This window comes from Botrytis sinoallii (genome assembly GCF_014898435.1).
Source record: "Botrytis sinoallii strain Bc 23 chromosome Unknown BSIN_001, whole genome shotgun sequence".
NCBI lineage: Eukaryota > Fungi > Ascomycota > Leotiomycetes > Helotiales > Sclerotiniaceae > Botrytis > Botrytis sinoallii.
The window spans coordinates 692694-717163 of record NW_024066028.1 but is presented as its reverse complement, the minus strand read 5'-3'; the positions used below and the strand labels follow the sequence as shown (position 1 = coordinate 717163).

Genomic DNA, 24470 nt, shown 5'->3' with positions numbered 1-24470 from the left:
TATAAAAAGGCACACCAAACATATATATAAGTTAGAAGAACTAGAACTGCTAATAGAATAATAATTGCCTAGTAGGACTTACAAAGGATCGTGCAAGTATCAAAACAAGCCTATTGGACTAAGTACTTGAACAATATATAGAACAATCAGGAACTATACAAAGTCATAAACTAGCACAAACTGACCCCAAAAGCAGGTCTCAAGACCTTTCTTCTGGTAATCGAAGGCTAGGAGATTATTAATATCAGAAAAAAAGCTAAAGCACTCTTTACAACAATACTCAACCGCTTCAAAGTATCGAATAATCTACAGCACGATCTTTTACAGAAACAGGACTGTCAGACAATCTTACTATAGAAAAGAACAATTACTGCAAAGGAAGTAGAAAAACATATAATAGGAGTCAAAAGCACATCACCCAGAATCGATCGGATAATTGTTTGCTTTCTCAAAGTATGCTGGCCTAATACGAAAAGTATAATACATAAGATTTTCGCGGCCTGCCTCAAGCTCAACTATTACCCTAACAAATAGAAATTTATTGAAGTAGTTATACTGCTCAAGGTTGATAAGAAGGATAGAATATCCCTGAGATTGTGGAGGTCGATTATATTGATATCGTATATTAGAAAAGGACTAGAAAGATACATTGCCAGTCAAATTGTATAAACGGCCATGAGATACAATATTATCAGCCCTCAGCATTGCGGAGTGCTGCTGAAAAGAGTCGGTATTGATCTTATAGCTGCCTTCACTTATAATGCTGAGCTTGTTTTAGTAGTTAGTAAAATGGTTATATTAATAACAATAAATGTACAAGATATTTATAATATATTTCTTAAAAGACAGCTTCTATAATGTATGAAGAAGTAAGATTAGCCTATAATGTTCTTGTGATTTGTTGATTCATTTCTGACTGGGAGATATATATATATAAGACTTGAAGAGATTATAATATAGGATTTCCTGATTATATACAGTATTCTTTAGGAATTGCCACTCTCCTTTATCCTATATACCCTCTATCTTACTGAGCTTTTCAATTAAGATAGAGTATAGTGCTTCGGATATACTGATAATATAGCTATATATTATATATCTAAGGATCTATTTACAAATATATATATGCTCCACCAAACCATTTGATATATTCTACAATGGAGAGATCAGAATAAAGTCTTTTTCATTCCGGAAAAGTTTGAGCTATTTTATATATCGAGAAAATATGAAATTGTAAACCCGGCTATAAGGATAAGTCGGGATCTAATCATTATACCAACCCCTTTAGAGCTTATCAATAGAGCATAATCAATCTTATACTAACTTGGTGTCTTTTTTGATCAACGTCTAACATTCTTATAGTATATCAAAACACATATTGTAAAAGCTATGCATATTGTATCCCATATCCGATCAATAGCTTATACAGCCTACAGATTATCTGCAGCCTGCTTGTGAAAAACGATTATTATCTGTATACTCCCTATTGTCCTCTTCGGCTTCGAAGTATGGTTTGATGAGCTATACAAACAATGTCTAAATGCAGGCTATATTCCGGTTGGCATTGGGATTAAGAAACACGTCGATCTAGTCAGCAAGACGATTCATAATATAGTACAAAGAGCTTTACCTGTTTACAAGATAACCCCGATGATCATACTTCTTGTAGAAGCTAATCTTCTAGCTGGAATTGTTGCACTAAAGCAAGTCAGACTGAGGTTCGTGTTTCGGCTTTAGATAGTAAATGCACAATACCTATTTATAAATTGATTGAAATTATATATTAAAAAGAAAGGATAAGGTATAAATACTCTGAAAGGTCCCAATACAAAACTGCAAAGAATGGGACAGGCAATCCCTATCACCAAGTGCCCCAGATTCTTATAGTCTCACTTCTCTCCCGAGTGCCATATCGATCCAACGAATAATATGGATAAAGAGGATATTGCGAAAGCATTTAAGGAATGGTGGGATTTAATCTCTTAAGAAAACTATTCTGTATTTTCAAACAGGTCTAAACAATATAATAAATACAATCACTACATAAAATACAGCTTTGCAATCTATTATAACAAGCAACAGATCGATATTGACTATAGCTGTATATACAAACAGTCACATGTTTTTGATATTAAGGCGATTGGCGTATAGCAGGAACTAGAATGCCTCCTGAGCATCATTGATTGTCCCTATTAGGGATGAATATAGTTATATATTGATAACACCTCAATAATCTGGGGAATACGAGAAAGCACCATTGCCTCCTCTCAATGAGTATATTATAAATATCATCAAGCGATGTAACACTACGATATTATAATCAAGTGGTTCTTTAAGCATACTGAGATTGAAAGCAACGAGGCAGCTGATCGCCTCACTAATCAGAGCACAACTGGGCCGCTTGACCCTGGCCCATCTTGCCTCCCTATAGTCAGCAGCTCTCGCTCTGTTCTACATGCCAAATATCGGTGCTCCGAGAACAGATAGTAAAAAGAAAAAAGGGGTCTGATTTCCAAAATGTATAATATATAGAAACCGGTATATAATACCTCAAAGCTGGAAAGCCTCAAGTTTTCTTACAAAATACTATACAGACTTATAGTGATACGAACTGGATATAGTGATTTTGCAGTCTATCATATCAGATTCAATTACGAAAATAGTACAAATATTTATATATATGGGATTAAGAAAAGCCCATTGTATTTCTTTCAATATTCAATCAATAATCAAACACACAGTGACTGACTACTTATACCAAATCGATTTTGATCCAAATGGAATATGATAATATATATCAACCGCATTCTGCAAATACAATATAGCTTTACTAATCTTTTTGCTAGATTCAGATTTTATATTAGGATATATTCAAATTATACAAAACTATACGAATTCCAATCTACTCCAATACCCCGAGGATAAGCTCTCCACCCCAATCAATCTAAGACCCGTATCGAACAGCCATAAGCGCTTCGAGCGCTTTTCCAATCGATAGCAATCGATCTGATCATTCGCCAATACCCGGATGGTATACGAAACAAGGCCCTCTGAAACAGAACCACAAACCCTTAGACAGAATAGCCACAGGATTGCCATGAGCAGTACTGAGCAGGGGAATACCAGAGGCAACAAGCCCCTGATTAGCTAATATTACATTACTATAAGCGGCTGGAATACTAGCGGCCTGTAGGCCTGCTCCTTAGTACATCTAGAATACCTCTTGGGAGGTCAGATATTAGACGTTAATCACTATAAATAAATAAATAAATAAATAAATATTCTAATGCGCTTTAAGATGGTTTTATCAAGTTTTAAATGCTATAATGATATTATACCCATTAGTAGTAAAGCTACCGGATCCAACTATACAATTCGCTTTTCCTTGAGTAGCAGAAGATGAAAAATATCGTATATATTTTGCAAATTGCCTAGGAGCTCTTAATAGCACCTTTATTCCAGCAATAGTACCTTTCGAAGATCGATCTACTTATTTCAATCGAAAAAAGTATATTATATAGAATATTCTTGTAGTAATTACTTTCAATTTACAATTCTGCTATATATTAACCGGTTGGAAAAGTTCTGCGAATAATTAAAAAGTACTTTCAAATACTTTGATTTTAAAAGGTTTATGAATTCCAGAAGGTTATTATTATTTAGGTAATGCAGAATATGTAAATACTGGGCAGGTTCTTATTTCATTCAAAGGGGTAAGATATTATCTACAAAAGCAATTGGGATCCAATAAGATACTCAAAACATTAGAAAAGCTTTTCAACCTTCAATACTCTTCTTTACAAAATAAGATTGAGAGAATTTTTGGAATACTCAAAATGCGCTTTCTATTTCTAATATAACAACAAAAATACCTATATACAACTCAAATACGTATAGTTTATACTTTATACACTCTATATAACTTTATTTGACAAAATAGTTTTGAAGAAGATCTATTTGAAGTTCAATTTGATTATATTATTAATTATATTTCAAGCACTATGGATAATATAATAATGAATTCAAGTAGTAACAAATTAGATTCTATTTTGTTACAATCTATGAATTACTTTCAATAAGGAATTGTAGAGGCTATATGGAGAGATTATTGCAAGGTGAAAAGAGTTCGAAAAGTATGAGAAAAAGAAAAGCAATATTATATTGAAATAGAATTTGATAAGTACATATAATTAGAATAAAAAGTAATCATTAGGGTTTCTTTATTTATTATTATTTTCTGCTATAACTTTTGGTGTTTCTTCGAATTCTTTAAGGAGTTGAAAGAGATCTTCTTTCCATTCTGTATAATGGAGTAGATTCCAAGCTCGCTTATATCTCACCCCATCTTTAGAAATCCAAAATCCATATCTTTTTGGATTATAGCTTTTATTAGAAATCCACCATTCTTTAGATCCAGGAAGCTTAATATCACTCTCTCCCTCTAGCTTCAAAATATCAGAGCTTCAAGAAGCAAGATTTCTTCAAATAGCATGTTGTTAATAATTGAATATTTTATAAGGAAGTTTATTAGGATATAAATATACTCTATTAATATATTAATAATTTAATATAATAATAAGTGAGGAATAGTAAGTGAGAAATGGCTAGAGAGAAATGGCTAGTGAGAAAAAATCAAAATAAACCTACTCAGATGAATCTTTCACTCATAAAAAATCCAAAGATTCTTTATCAATTTTTTCGTTTAGACTCTTTAAATTAATCATAAACTGCTTTACACTAGCTTTCCAAGCTCTAATCCAAATCAAAATCCCAGAAAGTCTAATTGCCTAAACTTATATATTAATATTTATAGAATTAATAAATATTATACCTTTATATTTGTTTTAATTCTTGATTGATATTCAAATCTTTCAAGTTAATCTTTTCAAGCTCTCTAATTTTATTATTTTCTTCTTTATTATTAGATTCCTTCTTTTTCTTTTCCTCTTTCTTATTAATATCAACTTCTCAACCCTCAAAATCTGTTTCGGAATTATCTGATTTAGATTTTGATACAGGATTATCGTTGTTTTGAATAAGGTTTTTTACCTTCAATGTTTTTCTAAATAAAGTTAATTAAAATTAGATTTTCATTTGGATTTATATATTGGGATTGTTATATTTCAATATTCAATCAAGTTTGTACAACCATTTTATCTTATTTATTCTTTAATGCTTTTAAAAAATCAGAAATTTTGCAAAGTATTTTTAAAGTGTAGAAAATCTAATACTTTTTCCTATCTTTCTCTTTTTCGATTTCTAGCTTTTTAGATATTATTCTTGCCTTTCGATTACATGCATTTCTAGCTTTTCGCTTTTGCTAATATTTTTCTTATTTTCCCTATAGCTTCTTCTTATTAGATTTAGTTATTATTAGTATCTTTTTGATTTTTTAAAGCTTAGAAGAGATTCAATATTATAAATATAACGTTTATTATTATTATTGTTATTATTGTTTCTAAAAGCGCGTTGTTTGTGCTGTTTGTAATATTTTCGTATTCGGAATAACTATATTTCATGAGAAATAAGTAGTATGATTGGTTGAATTATGTGACACGTGATACATTAATTCACAAACACGTGTTTCTAAACATTTAATTTTTCAATGCTTATTCCTTTCGCCCCTATTCTTGAAGCTTTTTAGATATACATTCTTTGAATATTTGAAACCTTTTCTATAATAGACTGAAATGATTCAAATCTAGGCCTTGAAAGCATTATATTCCAGGAAATCCTGTAGCTGTAATATAAACTACAAACGTACTATATAGGGAAGCTATGTTATATACTAATATCGGAAAGAGATCAACAAATAAACAAAAGCTAGGTGTAGATAGAAGGTCACCTTTTTTTAAAAATAAGAGTGTAAAGAAAGCTTCAAAAGCAAAGGTTCAAAGTGCAAGAAAGTAGTCTAGAAAAGGAAAAGCAGAAGTTGTTAAAAGAGCTTACCAATGGAAAGCAGGGAGTAAATAAACTTTTTCTTGATTTATAAGCTTCTTTCTTATTAATTAAGTATAGCGATTGTATTACAAAAGATTAAAAAGTATCAAAAATCGATTGAATTGCTCTTGAAAAAAGCCTCTTTTCAACATTTAGTTAAAGAGGTTTTAGATCAATTTGTACTTGGTGGAGAATATTGGAAATGGAATGCTACTGCTCTTATAGCAATTCAAGAGGCAGCTGAATCCTTTATGGTTACTCATTTTGAAAGTGCGTTTTCTATTCTTTCTATTTATCAATTGAGTAGATTATTGATTTAATTTATAGTGCTACAATATTATGCATTTTATGTAAAGAGGCAAACTATTAAAGACACAGATAGCATTTTTCTTCGAAGAATAATGGAGTTGGTAACCCCTGTTATTAGTGGATATTATATCTTAAGAGACTAAACTTTACAGTTTTCTCACTAGCCGTTTCTCACTAGCCATTTCTCATTAGCCGTTTCTCACTTGTTATTTTTCACTAGCCAATCACTATATACTTATATTCTTTATTTCATATACCTAGGGCTAGTGAATAGATGTCATTTATACTCATATATTATTAATATCAAATAAGACAAAGGTATTGAAAGATATAATATTAATATCTAATTAAATAAATATAAAGATTATATTAATAAAAATATACAATAAAGAGAATAAAGTAAATAGAACTGTCAAATCAAAAGTTATTAGAACTTGAAAGCCATTCTTTATTTAAAGCTTATTATAAAGAAGCGAATAATAAAGGCATTTCATTATTTTCCTTTTCGTATTACTCTTTAAGCTCTCTACAGATCTTATTTACAAACTCTGCTTGAAATGGGCTTATACGCATAAATATCAGTAGCTCACTATAAGATTGGCAAACACCAGGCACCGGATATTGTAGGAAATCAACAAGCTTGAAAGCAATATCAGCCCCTAGGGACTCATATTTGCTAGAGTAATTTTATGTAATCATATAGTATACTTAATACCAAAGGGGTAATAGATTGTTGACTTGAGTATATAAGATACTAAAGTGGTTTCTCGATTTATTAAAATCTCTTAAAGATTCATTAATATGAAGTAAACTATCTGCAATTTTAGAAGAAACAGTTTTTCGAGGTCTTTTTGATGATATATAGCTTGTGATTGATTGATTGATTGATTTAATTAACGTCCTTTTCTCAGTCCAAGACTATTTAGGACGGCTAGGCTTTAAGAACCTAACAACTGCTAGTGGATATCTATAGTAGATATATTCAATTTGGGGGAGTAAAAACGAATGCTGGGGTGCTATGCCCGATCTCTATTCGGAGTGCAAATAGAGATTAAATAGTCTTCATCCTCTGAGACACTTCCTTCCTCACTCTTCCCCTACCCCTAATCCAATTAAAGCATCCCAATATCCAATTTCTCTTTTTAAAATCCTAAATCCAATTTGCTATCCCTCCCTTTCTATAAAAGGCAAGAGTTATCCCCTCCCGAGTTGCCTCCAATATAACAAAGGGTCCTCTTGCTAGTGAGATAGCAGAAGAAGGCACCACTCTTCTCTGTCTTTATCTCTTTTAAACTAGCCCCTTGTATATCTTCATAAGCTTGATATCCTCCAGCTCTTATTAGATGTGTATAGTCGAAACTGTTGAAAATAGTGGGGCAGGGCCGAATCCTAAGCCCTATTGCCCACACACAAATCAATTCGGAAAATTCGAAAATTCGAAAATTAAAAGAAAAACGTTGTATTGTATCGATGCCCAGAGCATGGTATTAATTTGAAAGCGATGGCATTCTCTGTATTGTGTCGTCGTAGTATTCGAGTGGCTGAAAGCCAAAGGGTATAAAAAAGGGTTGTAGTACGAGTAGAGCGGCGGCAAGCTCTATATCGAAAAGACTCTTCTAAAAGAAGAGACCTACTGCGTATCATATTTCTGTATTTGAAATAGTAATCGATGGTAGATGTTGAATCTAACCGGGGCTTCCGTAACCTTCGTATCCGCGTCTAAAGCTGGTATTCAACTCTTCGTAGGTATTGCTGTCGTAAAATCGTAATATAATCCTTCGCTATATCTCTGAACCTCTCTCCTTCCAATTCTTCCAATTCCATCTGCGACTCAATCTTAGCTCTGCAGACTCTCAAGAGAGAGCTGGAGGTTCGTAGGATGCACCGCGTACAGGTGTTGAGTCTTCGCATCCCATATATAGCTTGTAATAGATTATTTATATCGCTTTATTTCTAATTATAAATCAGTTAATAATAAAATACATCTCAAAAATATGAATTCCTTATCTTGTATATCCCAAAGCTATATTTATTTCATCTTTTAGTACTCTTATCTGAGAAAGGTATAGAGCGTATTGAATCAACAAGATTATCCTCCTCATCCGAAGAAATGATTGTTTGTTGCATTAAAGCTGTAAAGTGATATGCAAATTTACCATTAGCTGTGCAAGTTTCGAATAGAAATTGAAGAATCGACCAGCTCTCTATATAGTGACTTCGATACCAATGATATTTTCGATTATTAGCTTCGCTTGCTTGTAGAAGCGTTTTCCATAGATGATCAGGTGTATAAGGCTGTATAGTATTGTTCTTTTCATTGAATCTAGTGCTTTAACCAGATAGATTAAAAAGATACCAATACTTTATATAATATTCCTTAATCTAAATCAAATCAATTAGATCAAATAAACAATAAAAAAAAGAGAATGTTTATACCAAATTGATTTTCTTTTTAATTTGATCATTAGTTAGATTCTTATTACTATTAGTATGTATCTTGTGCTCTAAAGCAATAGCTTATACAAATTGATTATAATAAAGTATTCTCCATTTAGTGAATTAACCTGGTTGTTGACTAGTCTTTTGTAGATGACTTTGTATTAAATTTAAAAGAAGCTTTTCGTAGGGTTTCCATTTGAACTGATTTGTAGATTTCTTTGAAATATCTTTGGTCTCAGTTTCCGGATCTACTGATTTATCCTTTCTTTCAATAGTATCAGTAAAGGGATTCTTTTCACTTTCTGAATCACTACAGGTGTTATATTTTGGGTTTTGATTGGTGTTGTAGCTATTATCAATATCCCTTTTATTATTATCATTCTCATTATTGTTTATATCGATATTTGTTGAGAGCCTCTTATCAATTTCGGAATCCTACTATATATTATAAATTAATATAATTAAAATAAGCTTTATTTGAATTAAATATTTATATATAGCTTTTCTTTTTTATAGAGAATATCTTCTTCTGATTGAAGGTAGTATTGTTATTATAGAAGAAACTGGATAGTAAATTTCTAATAGGAGAAGAGGAGGAGATATTATGATTTCGAAATTGGCTTTGAGATTTGATTGCTTTTGCTATAGATTTAGACTTTTGTTTAGAATAACGAATTAAAAAAGAAAAACTTCGAATTCGAGATCTTCTATCTCTTTTTTGTATAGATATAAACCTTCGATTATTATCATTATCAATAATTTTCGACTTCCTAGATGCTTTCGAGATGTTTTGGATAATGATTACATTATTAGCTATTGAAATAATTTTATATATAGAAAATAACTTCAAAAATACTTCAAAAAAAGATTCTTTCTTTGAAAAGAAAAGAAAGAAGAAAGATAAAATCAAAATATGTTTCTTTTCCAATTCTAAGCACTTTTTCAAGATTATTACTCTATTAAAGCTTTTTATATGATTCTCAATTTTAAATATAGGGTTTTAATATCGAATTGAAGTTTAAATTAAATATTCTAGAAAAACCATGAATTATTTGACAGATTTGATATTCAAACTATAAAACTACAGATTAATAATCCGCTCTTTTTGAAGCGGATTAATACCATCACGGAATCTGCGATAGCACAAAGTGCAGATTATTTCAGCGGATTCAGTACGGATTTTACATCCAAACTAGCCCTAAAACGAAACTCAAAGCTTAGCGCCCGCCGCCCGCATGATTTTTTATGCCCGATAGTAAGGTTATGTACTAGCATACTAAGTACTACCTCCTGGAGAACCACAAAAGAGAAACCCATATAAATACATATATAAATCCCCAAAACCCCTCGCCACACAACCAAAACACAGAAAGACCATCTATCCCCTCAACAGATAACACCCAAATCAAGATATCAAGACATAAATCCGCTTAACAGACACAGTAAGATATCCATTAATTCTCAATAACTTTTGTATATTCATTCAGGCTGCTGAAGTTCCTATGTACCGTTCCATGCTACACTGGAGACAGATGTGCCGATGAAAACCAGAACAGTTCTATGCCATTCCATTTCATCCGCTTCACACCACAAAACCCCCTTAAATAATCCATCCACTTCACAATGTCCAGGCCCTCCTTATTGACAAGATCCACAATCTCATTCACACATCTCAAATCAAATCCCAGCCCATATTGAATCTTTTTCCCCCCCGAGTAGAACGAATTAAAAAATGCCTGATAACTGGCGCAAAAATGCCACAAATCGAAGTGAAGTAAAATATAGACAAACTTATAATGCTCCCTACACATTCGGATTCCTTCTCCATGTTCCATCTCATCCCTTGAGATCCATACCAAATCCTTCCTACCAAACCAAAAAAATTCGCCAAGAAGAAAAAAAATACGGGAATTAAGCCTGGCCCCAAAACTCCATCGCTAATTTAGAAGATTTGAATTTGTCCCCAAGTGGTATTCCTTATTTCATGCCAATGCAGTCCTTCCTGGAATGCCATTCATTCATCCCATATGCCAAATCACCAAAGATGATGATGATGAATTCGTGACTCCAAATAATGCCGAATAGTTGAAATGAAATACCAACAAAGGAAAAAAGAGTGCCGTTGACTTGTATCTGAGCCACCAGTAGCGGATTGTATATATTGAAATATAGGTATCGGAGTATATAGAGGGATTGAATGACCAGCCAACAAATTATAAATACTTGAGGCGTTATTCTGGGCTCATTGAATATACCCCTCAACAATGTAGATGGTATTCCGTAATCGAAATGTGTCTGTGTATAGGAATACTTAGAATGATCCCAAGTTGGTTAGAAGAGCTGCTCTTCTTTCTCGGCGCTTTGTAGTACCTCGAAGGGCTGGTGACTCCTCTAGAAGTTCTTCAGCCAGATGGCTGGTGCCATAATTTCGCTTCCTCCCAGCCATCATATATCTACTTTCGTCATCTTCCAGCATATTTCTCAGTTGCTCATCCTTCCCACACAAACCTTCGGTAGCAAAATCGCAACGTTCATATTCGATTATCCCGCCCCTCAAGGTGTCGCAATTTGCAACAACCAGCTCTTGGCCATCGTTAGTAAAGTCGAAGCCTCCAACCTCTCCGAAGAAGCTGAGAGTCTGTTTACTATCGAACGTTTCGGCATTTATGATGTTGACATAGTCTGCTGGTTCCGCTGCGACCAGAATTGGCCTACCAGAACCCAAAGGAGAAAACTTGAGTTTCCTGACACCAGCCATATCTGCAGCAATACTCACTACAGGTCGATTCCAATAGCGAGAATCCCAAATCTTAACTTGCATGTCTTGATTTCCAGTCGCTACCGTCCATCCATCTTCAGACCAATCACACGCGAAGCCAAAGTCAAGATGACCCTCAAGCTCTTGTAAAGTTTGCCCTGTTTCGGAATTGCAGATCATAACCTTTCGAGTATCACCGACCAGTACACGTAGACGTCGATCGGGTGATACAGCTGTGCAGTTCATAGCATGATCATACATATGCTCTGAAATAAACTTGTTGGTTGTGACGTCGAGAGTCCTAATGCCAGAGTCGTTTGATGCAAAGGTAATCAGAGGCGAGGAAGACCTTGACAGATGAACTTGGGCATGATTTGTGATATCGTTTGGGTGCTCTGTAATCACGCCTTCAGTATGTTTCGCATCCTTTTGAACCCTAGTGCTAATCAATGCGTATTGCCCCTCAAATCCACCTGCAACAACGATCTCGTGGCCACTGGTGAGAGTGGAAACTTGACACCCATTCAAGGAAGAATGATATGACTGCGTCCTTGGATTGCCAAGATCCATTAACACGCGAGGAGTCGATTCAAAGGTAGGGTCATAATACAACACCTTTGTCTTTGCGGCGTATATTACACAGTTTTGTGAGGGGCAGGTAATTAAGTTGCGCAATTGAAAGTGTCGAATGTGGACGTCGTGTTGAAAATCCATTTGGCGGAATTTGAAGTAATTATCAACATTTCTAAGTCTTGTGCCATGTAGTTGCCGGGGCTAAATCTGGTCAGATCAACAACTAATCCATAAGTAGAGTAAACTCACATTGAGCTGTGGACGATTGGGGTATACAAGGTTGGTATAGTTTTTGTAAGTGGCCCGACGTCTTTGTCTAGCCTCCAATCGTGTGACCCCCAAGTCTGTCCAATCAATTCTCTGAATGTCACATTCCTCCCCTTGAAGGTCGCATCTCCGCATTGGCTCAAAATCATCGGCAAGTATATGAGCAGTGATAGCGGCCTGTGAAGGCTTCGAATTGTTTGTGCCTCTGCGAGCAAAAGATGTTGCCCAGTCGCCGAGAAAGACACCGAAATTCATATTAGATTGGCTGTCAACTTGAGCTTGGTTAGCATCAGTCTCATCAATATTGTGAGCATCATGGTTGATGTCAAGATCAGTTTCATGGGGAGTGACATGGTCAACTTCCTGATCAATTTCATTGGGAACGACAAACTCAACATCCTGATCAACTTCATGGGGAGTGACATGGCCAATACCCTGATCAACAGATTCCTTGTCTTCTTCTAGTAACGCAGCTAACGTGAAAAGCGCCCCTCAAGCTGAGAGGTCATACCACGTTATCAAACTTTTATCTTCTTCAAAAAGAGAATCTTGCACCAGGAAATTTTGAACATATGAAGCAGGGGGTGTACTCTGATTGTGATTTATGAACATATCATGATGTTCATCTGGGGTCGATTCAGAATCTCCATGCTCTTGCCCATCCTGAATATGTTGTAGTTGTTGCGAAACCTCTGACATGACAGCTGGCAAATCGGTGGTGTTAATGGCTTCAGGTAAAGGTAAAGGAACATAGGCCCCGTATGGGTATAAGCTACCTCCTAGTTCCGATGGCACATCAAATTCTTCCATGAAACTTTGAGTATAGAACGGGTTGGCCGAGGATTGGTACTGAGAGTCATTGTGTAGTGCTACCGGATCATTATTGTATATATTTTCAGAATCTCCTGGGTCCATATCAGTGGTGGGTTCTTCTGCATGCGATGGCATTGTTGTCAAGGGCGCTCCTCCATCAGACATATCCTGATCGGACTCTTCCATCATATCCTCAGAGAAGGAGCGACCCCCTGGTGTATATTCTTCGCTAGATTCGTTGAACATCATACTCGAATTACTCGTCGGAGTTGCAAGCGCAAATGGTTGATTTATATAGGAAGAGTTCGATCCGCCCGTCAACATGCGGCCATTGGATGAGTCATTCTCGATATTATCTGTCGAATCTCCATAAGGAGGAGTCAGTGGAGTTGAAAGCATTGCGCCGTCGTCGTCTTTACTACACTCGATTACCAGTTTTCATAGATAGAAAAGTCGATCTCGCGGAGGAATATTTTGTAGCCAGAGTAAGAGGGTGATGTGGATTGGCGTGAGAACCTGAGCACAAGCTAGAAGAATAAGTAATTGTAGTAAATTAGGGTACCGGTTGAATGACAATGACAGATTTGGGATCTTTGAGCCGTACAAGATGCGCGATGCAATGTGCGATTTAGTGTTACTGGCATGGGCGGCCTCGGCCTATCGAAAAGGTGTATGTGTGTTGTAACTTATGATGAGATTGGAATGAATCTTGCAGGATTGGGCGTAGAATAGTAAGTAGCAAGTGTGATATGAGATGCGGGATGTGGTGGCGTCTTGTTCGTTGAAATGGTGTGGTCTCTTCTAATAATGATGATATTAGGAGTGGTGGTGGTGGTGGTGGTGGTGGTGTCGTCAAAAGGGTAATTGAATTGGAACGAATCGAGGGAATGGTGGAATGGTGTAATGGTGATATGGTGATATGGTGATATGATGATATGGTGATGTGGTGACATGCGGTCTTCAACGGAAGAAGTCCACAAATCCACAATGGGAAAGTATGAGATATGAGATGGGGGAAAAATAATGTAGAATGTATGGAGGAGGTAAGCGGGTGGTGGTGGTAATGGTGGTAATGGGTAATGGTGGTCGTGGTGGGGTTGTTATCTGAATCATTAGTTTCCGATATCGTAATAGCGTGGGGATTGGTGGGAGTCCTCGGTAGTAGTCATCATTTGCATCAGGAATGAGTTGACCTTGATGATCATGAGTGAGCAGGTGAGGAATAAGTGAATAAGTGAATAAGTGAATAAGTGAATAAGTGAATAAGTGAATAAGTGAATAAGTGAATAAGTGAATAAGTGAACAAGTGAATCATTCAACTCAATGATTCAACTCATTCTATGATTACTTTTCTAATAAATCCCTTCTCCTCTCCCCCCTTTTTCTCTCTCAGTCTCAATCCGAATCCTTTCATGAAAATGTTTGCAACAATATTTATTATCTTAATAAATATAATTATCTTCTCTCATGCCAGCCAAGAAAATGAGTGAGAGATATCATGTATCCTTTCTTCCGAATGGTCAAAGCAAGAGGGGAAAAGAACAAGCCGATACAACAAGGTAATGAATGTATCAAAAAAATAAAACGGCTCGATGGCTGGATACAAGAAAAAAAGACTTCTTTGTTTGGCAAAGCATTACCCCCCATTAACCCCCAAAGCATGATTCGGAGCGGGAGATCATATCCAATACTGAGATCTGTATCTGTACCTGTACATCAGTCAATGCAAAGGATTCAGCTCCAATGAGAACCGCGTCTTCACATTTGCTTGGAAAACCTTACCAAATGCATGTCAGTCTGACCCGGAAGAGTTGCTGCTATTACGACAGATAATGCATGAAGATATATGCGAGATGGTGATTGAATTCGAAGGACAAGGAAGGAAAATGCGAATGAAGTCCATACAGACAATAATAGAAACACATCACTCACGCATCCTGGGTGCATAAATGCACATCTGCAGTCACGAACTTTATAGTTTTGTTCTTTGCTTCTCTTTTCCTTTCAAAAAATCTTTCTCATGTATGCATTCCTGTTCTCAAAGTTTCCTAGACTCTTTTCCAAATGGTTTTAGATATTGGATCCGAATGTGGATGGGTTTGGATACATCATATACATTATACCAAGCTCCTACAACAGACTGTTTTCCACACCACCTCCCCCGACCGGAGGAATATAGCGATCAGCGAAAGAGAATGGCGTATTCTTATATCGTGCTTCGGTGCCGTTATCAAATGTCTTGTTAGTGCAGTTATCGGTCTCTCTCTAAGCGTATCGTATGTCTCATATTCTATTATACCGTCTGGGTGAGCCCCGGAATATCGAGCACACACACGTCTTGGGAAAGGGGGTTTATTTTGTTGGTGTTTCGTTGTCCGTTATTCGTTATTCGTTATTAGCTGTTAAATCTCTGCCTTTCTTCCGCGCATTCTCCCATCCGCTTTTCCCCCTTCACCCATGAGAAGAAATAAAAAGATCCCTATCTTCTCATTTCCCCGATAGTGTGCGTTGCAGCTGCACGATATGCGGTATGCGGTATAATCGTATACGGAAATTCCTGCATTAATTCGTGAACGATTCTTAGAGCGAGCCGGGTTCAAAGAGATGCCTGCAGCTGTAGAAAAAATGATGGGACGGCAACCCCAGCTCTCGGAGTTGCGAACGTGTCGTGCAGCACCTGTTGTCGTATCACCAATGCACTAGAGCAAGGTGGATGAACGGGGATGATTGAATTTGTTGTACTTGTACAAAAGAAAATCTTTCATCATACTATAGGTACGTAACTCTTGTTAGCAATTACGTTGTAGAAACGCATCTTTTGGTTCTACCCCTCCAAGTGAAGTCTATAGGAGGGAGAGTTGATTGCTCATGTAAAAAAAAATCCTCTGAATCCCGCATTTCGTGATGTTTGTGATAGGATTGAGGGTACCTCCGGTCATTTGCTGTCTTTTCTTTTTCGAGAAAGTCATCTGCAAGAGTTTGCAGATGGCCTGGTTGGACAAGAGGGGGGGGTGCCTTTTGAATTTCAGCCACGAAGCATGCTTTTAATCACAAATCACATCGTCCAATTTGTCTCAGAAGACGAATTAGGCATTATAAATACTTATCAAAGTACAGGTTATTTCTAAAAAGCAATTATCAATGCTTATTCATGCGTTCCGTTCTGTTGTTATTTCTCGGTATTGATCGATGGAAAGAAAAATGATAGATTATTTTTCCCGGCTCTGAACCTACATAAACTGATACTTACAAACGGCTTCTTGCATGAAGCGATTCTGGGGTTTTCGGTCGGTACATCATATAAAGCTTGTCGGATTATCAAAAGAATAAATGGATTGAAAGCGTCATTACTGCAAACACCCGTCGTGGAAGAAGCGGTGTGGGGAAAACATGGGGAATAATTCAGGACATTTACTCTTTTCCTTATGCATTCCCCTCGATTTTGACTTCTTCGCTTTCGCTTCCTCCAGTATCGAAGCTATATTTGAAGAAGCAAAGCAATACGACATATCCTTCCATGCTTTTGAGAGATCATAGATCTAAGTGTTGACCCATGATAGGATACTAAGGTACATGACAAGTAGTTCGTCTTCATGCATCGAAGTCTTGTACTCATCACGTGTGATATATTTCCGCTGAAAGTTCCCGATTGTCCCACAATCTCGGAGTAGGACTTCGGATCTAGTTACTCAAGATCCGAGAACTCGGGCAAGGCAAGGTAGATACTCTCGAGATCTCGGTTGTTGGTAGGGCAGGAGAGGCACTCGAGACCTCGCCTTATCATACTGTGCTGTGTGAGCCATTTTTAGTAATGTGGTGTATCGAAGTCTCTTATTCCTTTTCGTCAAGTCTCACTCATTTTTCTGCGTTGTTTGTGAGAGGGTTTTGAGCCGCGCTGCATATCAACATGTCAACGGCCAGCATCGCGTGGTACATAATTTATCTTTTCATAAGCTTTGAATGATCTAGCCCGAATGATGGGCTTAAGCCCGCTACAGATTTGTATACTGTCGCTTGAAGTATACATGCTTGCGATACAATCCTAATTACTTCTTTTTGGGGCGCGTCGTATGACCTACCCCTATGGTATCACACACTTTTACTTATTTCTAGATTTTCGTTTCAGCCCTAGGACCTAGAACACTCATTTGTGGATGAAGAATTTGAGAAAACAAAGTACTGTGATCCCGTCTCAGGCTTACATGCCGAACCGATCCAGGGCAAAGATACGGTCGCATCAGGTTTACAGCCGCTTTCCAAACCGAGACAATTGCAGGATACATGTTCCAAATTGTCATCTGATCTTGTTCAGTATGCCCAAGCCCCTGCTTTGGGCTGTTTCCGATTGGCAGTAATTCATACAGACTAGCACTTGTTCATTGTTGCGTTGTAATCTTCACACTCACCTGAGAAATTAAATAGGATACATGCAATTAATTCGATACCCTATTGAGTGAGTAGCTCTTGGCAAATTGCATTAAAGCTCGTTATCCGTTATGCACCCATTGCCCTCTTTCACAACATATGCAGGCCAGACAAGTATCGCGAAGGGCTATGTGTGACCATATCTAATCCACGGCTACCCTATACTAAAACATGTTTATCTAAATTATCAGACTGTTAACGATTTGCTTAGACACAATTCTCAACCTCATAGTCTATTCTTCATAGAAATGTTAATATAGTCTATATCGGGTTGATGCAGTTTCTGCGATGAACGCTGCGGTGATGACGGGAAGTCGCAGGGGTTTTAGGTTCCGTCGACCAGCGGCTGGGTACTGTAAATAGTCAAAAGAAAAAGCAAAATGGACACCAACTTGAGTTTGATATTATTAAATTCTATAGGTGGTTAAAGAAATACCCAGGATATATACGAGTTCTACGCCCCCAGAAACATTTTTTCTATACTACTGTTTGATGCATGACATTCGCCCTATAACTTTCCGACCTCTTCAACAACTCTTCATGCGATCCCTGATCCGTACATCTTCCTGCATCTACCAAGAAAATGACATCAGCTTTTCTAATCGTACGTAGACGATGAGCAATAGCGATAACTGTGATTCCCCTCGCAGCCTTCTCCAATCCATCTTGCAAGAGCTTTTCCGACTCGGCATCTAAAGCACTAGTAGATTCGTCGAGAATCAACAATTTAGGTTTTCGAACGAGCGCACGAGCGATAGATAATCTCTGTTTCTGTCCTCCTGAGAATTGGTTCCCGTTTGTTCCGCAGAGGGTTTGATATCCATCTGGTAGGGCTGCGATGGTATCGTGGATATTGGCGAGTTTACACGCGGCGATGATCTCGTCCATGGTGACTTCGTGGCCAGGTCTGGCACCGAATCCAATGTTGAACTCGACTGTTCCTTCGAAGAGTACACTTTCTTGAGGTACCAAGGAAATGGAGTCTCGGAAGGCAACATCTCGGTGTTTGGTCACATCGACGCCGTCAATAATGATGGATCCAGACTGTGGTGTGTACAATCGTTCGACCAATGAAATAATTGTCGATTTACCAGCACCAGATGGTCCGACTAGGGCACAAAACTTTCCAGGTTGAATATCGATGTTCAAGCCGTTCAAAACTTGCATATCTGGTCTGGCAGGGTATGAAAAATGGACATCACGGAGCTGAACGCTGGAAGCTCCTTGATTGGACGACGGAGCGGCGGATTTGGTTTCGGCCATGGCTTCAATGTCTTTGGAAGGAAGATCCTCTACGTTTCCCCGCATCTTGTCTGATCCTATTTCGATGAGACTCAAGATTCTTGCCATAGCGGCTCGAGCATTAGAAAGTTCAGGTGCAAGGGCGAACATTTGACTCCAGAGTAGTGCACTCACAAGAAGGGAGAAGACTACAATTAAAAATTGAGTTTGTGTATACGTTCCTGCTAAAATCTGTTTGGCACCCCACCAGTATGCTAGTGCATTGACAAGGTTTCCAAGGAAGTAGGTAGTTGCCTGCCAGAGACTGGCTAGAACACTAACTTTGAAAGTTTCTGTGCGAGGCCCCTTCAAAGATCTTCGGTAGGTGGCCAATGTCTCTTCCTCGAGGGAAAGAGATGCAATGATCTTGATTGAGGTGATGGCTTCTACACCGATATCAACAGATTGAGTGTATGCATTTTCGTGTTTGTCTTCGAATTGGCCAAGGACTCTGAGTTCCATAAGACCAGCTCCAAGAAGAAGTGGTACCAAAGCCAAACAGACCAATGCTATTTTCCAAGCGATGATGTGGGTCAAAACGATGGCAGCAATAAGATTGACGGTAATGGAGAACAATGTGCCAATGACGGAGCCGCTCAGTCCAGCCAAAGCATTACCATCCCTGGTAATGTATGAGAGGAGTACCGCTGGCGTGCGACCTTCAGATTGGTGCCATTGCAGATCTTGTTCGAACAATGATCTAAATGACAAGACTCGCACGTTGAAAACAATTTTTTCCGAGATCCAGCCGAATCCTGCCCAACTGACCAAATTTCCGAAAAACTCGATGACAGCAAGGATGAAAAATAGAAGTCCATAAAAGTTTCCGTGAGCATCAATATAGCTGGCACTCTTGCACGGGTTCAAACTTCCGACGGTGTTTCCGAAAATTACAGCTTCGCCGGAGAAAGCTCCACCAACAACAATAGAGGCAACAAGAGCGATGAAAATCGTAAGGAAGTGAGGTCGCAATGCTGGAGCATAACCTTTCATGAGAGCCCATATAGACTTCTTGGGAGTTTCAGGCTCTTGGTCTTCTTCTGGGACATCGCCAGCTGTTTCCTTTTTGGCCGAGAGCTCGGGTTCTTCTCCATCACCAACAGGGGTGCTTATGACGCTGCTCTTTTCAATATCCACGGCAGTAGATGTGGTGGCTACAGATTTGCTAACGCTGTCTATGCTAGCTCTTTCATTTTTACCAGATGTTGATCCAAGGCCTTGTAATTTGACGAGGTCGGCATATGCACCGTTCTTAGCCATCAATTCTGAATGATTTCCCTGCTCCACGATGACACCTTTGTGCATGACGATGATATTATCTGCAGTAGTGATTGTTGAAAGACGATGAGCAATGGTGATCATAGTTCTGCCACTCGCAATCTTGTTGATGGCTTGTTGAATACGTTGTTCACTTCTTGAATCCAAAGATGCCGTTGCCTCATCCAAAATAAGCACAGCGGGATCCTTAACAAGAGCTCTTGCAACGGCCACTCTTTGCTTCTGACCACCACTGATCAGTCGTCCACTGGATCCCACAGTCGTTCCATATCCGTATTGCAAGGCAGTAATGAAAGAGTCTGCATCTGCAAGCTCTGCGGCTTTACGAACCAAGTTGACAATTTCGATTATTTCCGGAGACCTTGATGCGACAGTAGCCATGAGATCTTTACCCTCCCTGACTTCGCTTGCTAAATCTGAAAGCTCAGAACTATTGAGTGCTGTCTTCAAATGCGCATGATTGGGATTGCTAGAGTTGATCAAACCATGTGCGATATTTTCCAAGAGGGAACGATCAAGGAGAGATGGCTCCTGTTGTACCAAACTGAGAAAACCTCTCAAATCACGAGTATTACACTCACGAATATCGTGGCCGTCAAAAAGAATCTGTCCATGCGTAGGATCGTACAATCTCGTGACCAAACCCGCGATAGTCGATTTTCCACTTCCCGAGAGACCGACAATGGCCGTGTTCTTATTGGCAGGGATAGATAGAGTGATATTATTTAGGACTGTAATCTCGGGCCTGGAAGGATAGGTGAAAGAAACATCCTTGAACTCGAAACCGCCTGCCTGTGGAAGTCGAAGACCTGAATCGGTTGTGCCATCGATGAGTGGTTGTCGATCTATATCCGAACGTAGCTTCTTGTACGAGGCGATAGCTGCAATGAAAAGATGGAGAAAGGGTGCGACTTGACTCAAAAGCAAGGTAGCTGTTATCGTGTTAGTGTAACCCTGCAGTGAAATTCGAGTCCAACTTACCTTCAACCAGGATAAAAATGACGGTAAACGTAGCACCCACGGTGACACCTGCAGTGTTGTTGCGCACAGAATCCGCGATGCTTTTACTTCCTTGCCAAAATGCCAGTCCGTTCGCAGAATAAGCAATGAAATACAAGAATCCGGATTGTATACCAATCGCGGTTGCCTTCTTCAAACCTTCGGTTCTCGAAGCTTTAAGAGCAGTAGAGAATTTGTTCTCCAACCGGGTATTGCCACCGAAAGCTTGCACCACAACGATGTTAGAAAGAGCTTCCGAAGCAATCGACGCGGCGGTAGCTGCATGGTCCGACATGAGTCCAGAGTATTTCTCGATATAATAAGTTCCAATGAATGACATCAGGAAATAGGCCGGAATCAAGGACAGTAACATTGCTGCAAGCTCCCAGTCCTTGATAAAAGCTACAATATAAGCAGTGACGAAGAACGAGAGACTGGAGAGGACTATGCCCACTTTCTCCGAAGTGCCCGAGCGAATAGTCTGAACATCGCTATTCAATCGTGAGGCGACTTCTCCGGGAGGTAGATTGTCGAAGTATGAAGGTTCCTGTCGAAGCAAATTCTGCAGATAACGTTCGCGCAGTCTTTGGGCCAATCGCGCGCCGTGAAGACTCCAGCATGAGAGATGCAGATAGATGAGCACGAACTGGGCAATAGCCAGATATACGATGATCAAAATCTTGCTGTTGATTTCACTCTGATCTTCGTCAGAAGAGGAGCTTGAAGATTCACTACATGTAGCTGCATTGAAATCATCGAGGAGTTGACCAAACAGAACTCCAATCAGTGGGAAGGGAACACCAGCTGCGATGGAACATATCACACCCAGCAATAGTGTACCTTTATCAGCGGCAGAAGGACTGCCAGCCAAAAGCAGGCGAGGGAAGGCCGTAATTTTCTCGGCCATGGCGAAGTACTTTGCTTGAGGTCGGAAGGAAAGTCTTTCAACCTTGGACTGCCTATTATAGAGCTTGTCTTATCTTATCGTTAGACACGGGAAGAAATTAAGGTGCATAACAATTCTGCTATGAAATTTAGCCCGACATCACTCCACACAAATTGAGTCATTATTGCAAGTTTGAAATGCCACCTATACCTATACTTGTACCGACAACATTAATAGTCAAACTTTTTCACCCATTAGTTCTCATTTTGTTCTCATTTTTACAGGGGTCGGACAAGGGGAGGCACTGGAGAACAGATCCAGGTGCATTCCCTCTTCCTTGGCAATTCTGCGGTGGCTCGAATGGGTTTTGAAAATTTAGATGTTTATTCTAAGTACCTAGGGATCCATACTAGCCAAAAATGTTGAATTTTTTTTATCAGATCATCGGATCATCAGATTAGATAATAGTTAGGAAGGTGGGGGGAATCAACTAGTAGTTAAGACGACTCCACTTGATTTATCGCTAACCAGGAGTCCGCAGCCAAGTTAGCTGTGTTAGGGTTAGTCACTAGTCGTGCAACTCCCTAGTAAGGTTACGTACGGACTATTCGCCTAGTATAGCAGGTAGTACAGGGGAATACATAACGCTCCACTCAAGACCCATAGACTTACGTTTATTCGTTATACACCGTAGAAATTGAAAGGTGCTGCTGCTATTACATGTGAACAATGAGGTGATGCACAAGCGTCTCGTTCCCGAACAGCATCCGAACCGGAAACTATGGATAAATACATTCTCTATGAATCCTTGCTTGTAAATTTGGTATTTAGATGGAGAAATCTCAATTGATCGCTAAGTTGTTGTTCACCGTATCCGAACACGCGTACGTTACAGTGTCTAAATGAGAGTTTTGTATAACGTGGTTTATCAGTGCGTGGCCCATATCAGTGGGTGGCCCACTTTCACCTCAATTCGACTCCCTCATTTCAACACGCGTTTTATCAACAATCCACAATGGATTCGAATAATAAAGAAGCCCATATATTATTCGCTATCGCAGCTATTCAGAAAGATAAAAAGCTAAGTATTCGAAAGGCTGCAATACTATATAATATCTCACAATCAACACTACGATATAGAATTGATAGTATGCTTTCTTATATAGAAATTCAATCTAAATCTCAAAATCTCTCGGAACTAAAAAAGGAAATCATTATTCAATATATAATTGATATAGATTCGAGAGGTTTTATATCTAAATAAAAGGGAATAGAAAATATAGTGAATTATATTCTTGAATCTCGAGATATAAAAAGAATTGGAAAGCTCTAGGCTCATCAATTTATTAAATGTCATATGAAGCTAAAGATACATTTTAAATATGTTTATGATTTTCAAAAAGCTTTCTACAAAGATCCTATACTTATTGAAAACTGGTTCCGATTTATATCAAATATGCAAGCGAAATATAATATTCTCGATTACGATTTATGGAACTTCAATAAAACAGGCTTTATAATAGAAATAATAAGTACTAATATAGTTGTTATTGATACTGAGAGATACAGCAGAAGTAAAGCTATACAGCCAGGCAATTGAGAATGGGCTACAGCGATCATATGCGGCAATAGTGAGAGGGATACTATACCTCCATTTCTGATAGTTTAAGAATAGATACATCTTTCCAATTGATATACAGAAACCGATCTTTCTGCAAATTGGATTATTAAACCTACAAGTAATAGATGGATGAATAATGAGACAGGATTAGAATAGTTAAAACACTTCGATAAACATACAAGAAATCGAATTAAAAGCAAATACAGAATACTAGTACTGAATAAGTATAAAAGCTATAAATCAATATTATTCCAGAATTATTACAAAAAGAATAATATTAAATATATATATTTATTACTGCATTCAAATCATTTAACCCAGCCTCTTGATATTAAATACTTTAATACCTTAAAACAAAAATATGATATATAAATTAAAGGGTTTATAAAAGCATATATCAATTATATCTCAAAGATCAAATTCTTTATAACTTTCAAAACTATATATCAATAATCAATTACAAATCAGAATATGAAATCAGGATTTCAAGGAACAGAATTAATCCCTTTGATTCTGAAGTAATATTTTTTAAGTTAGATATTCAAATCCATATATCTACTTCTTCTCTTTTCAATTCAGAATCTTGAATCTTTTAAATACTTTACAATCCTACAGAAGCGTTTTTTTAATCAATATTAATTAAATCTCAAATAACTTATTATCAATCAAGCTCTCCTATACCTTTATTTAAAACTATACTAGCTTTAGCTAAAAGTACAGAGAAATTAGCACATAAGAATATACTTTTAAATATAAAGATTCATACACTTTGAAAGACAAATGAGATATTAAGTAAATATCGATATGCAAAAAAAACCCAATTATATTAAGGAGGAGTATTTACTAAATAAAAAGCTATAGATATATTATTTCAATAAAAG

The 24470-nt window shown here is 37.6% G+C and overlaps 2 protein-coding genes across 2 annotated transcripts; both read right to left on the bottom strand.

Annotated features, from left to right (window-relative positions):
• Positions 1-10999: 10999 nt before the first annotated feature.
• On the bottom strand, positions 11000-13498 carry EAF02_000168 (uncharacterized protein; the record flags this gene model as incomplete). Its single annotated transcript, XM_038896216.1, has 3 exons — positions 11000-12220; positions 12269-12558; positions 12877-13498. 3 exons carry the CDS (start codon positions 13496-13498, stop codon positions 11000-11002), a joined length of 2133 nt encoding a protein of 710 aa, XP_038763075.1.
• A 4503-nt stretch (positions 13499-18001) lies between these two features.
• Positions 18002-21989, bottom strand: EAF02_000167 (uncharacterized protein; the record flags this gene model as incomplete). The annotated part of the gene is made up of 2 exons (XM_038896215.1): positions 18002-21015; positions 21065-21989. The coding sequence occupies 2 exons, from the start codon at positions 21987-21989 to the stop codon at positions 18002-18004; spliced, it is 3939 nt and encodes a 1312-aa protein (XP_038763074.1).
• Positions 21990-24470: the final 2481 nt, after the last annotated feature.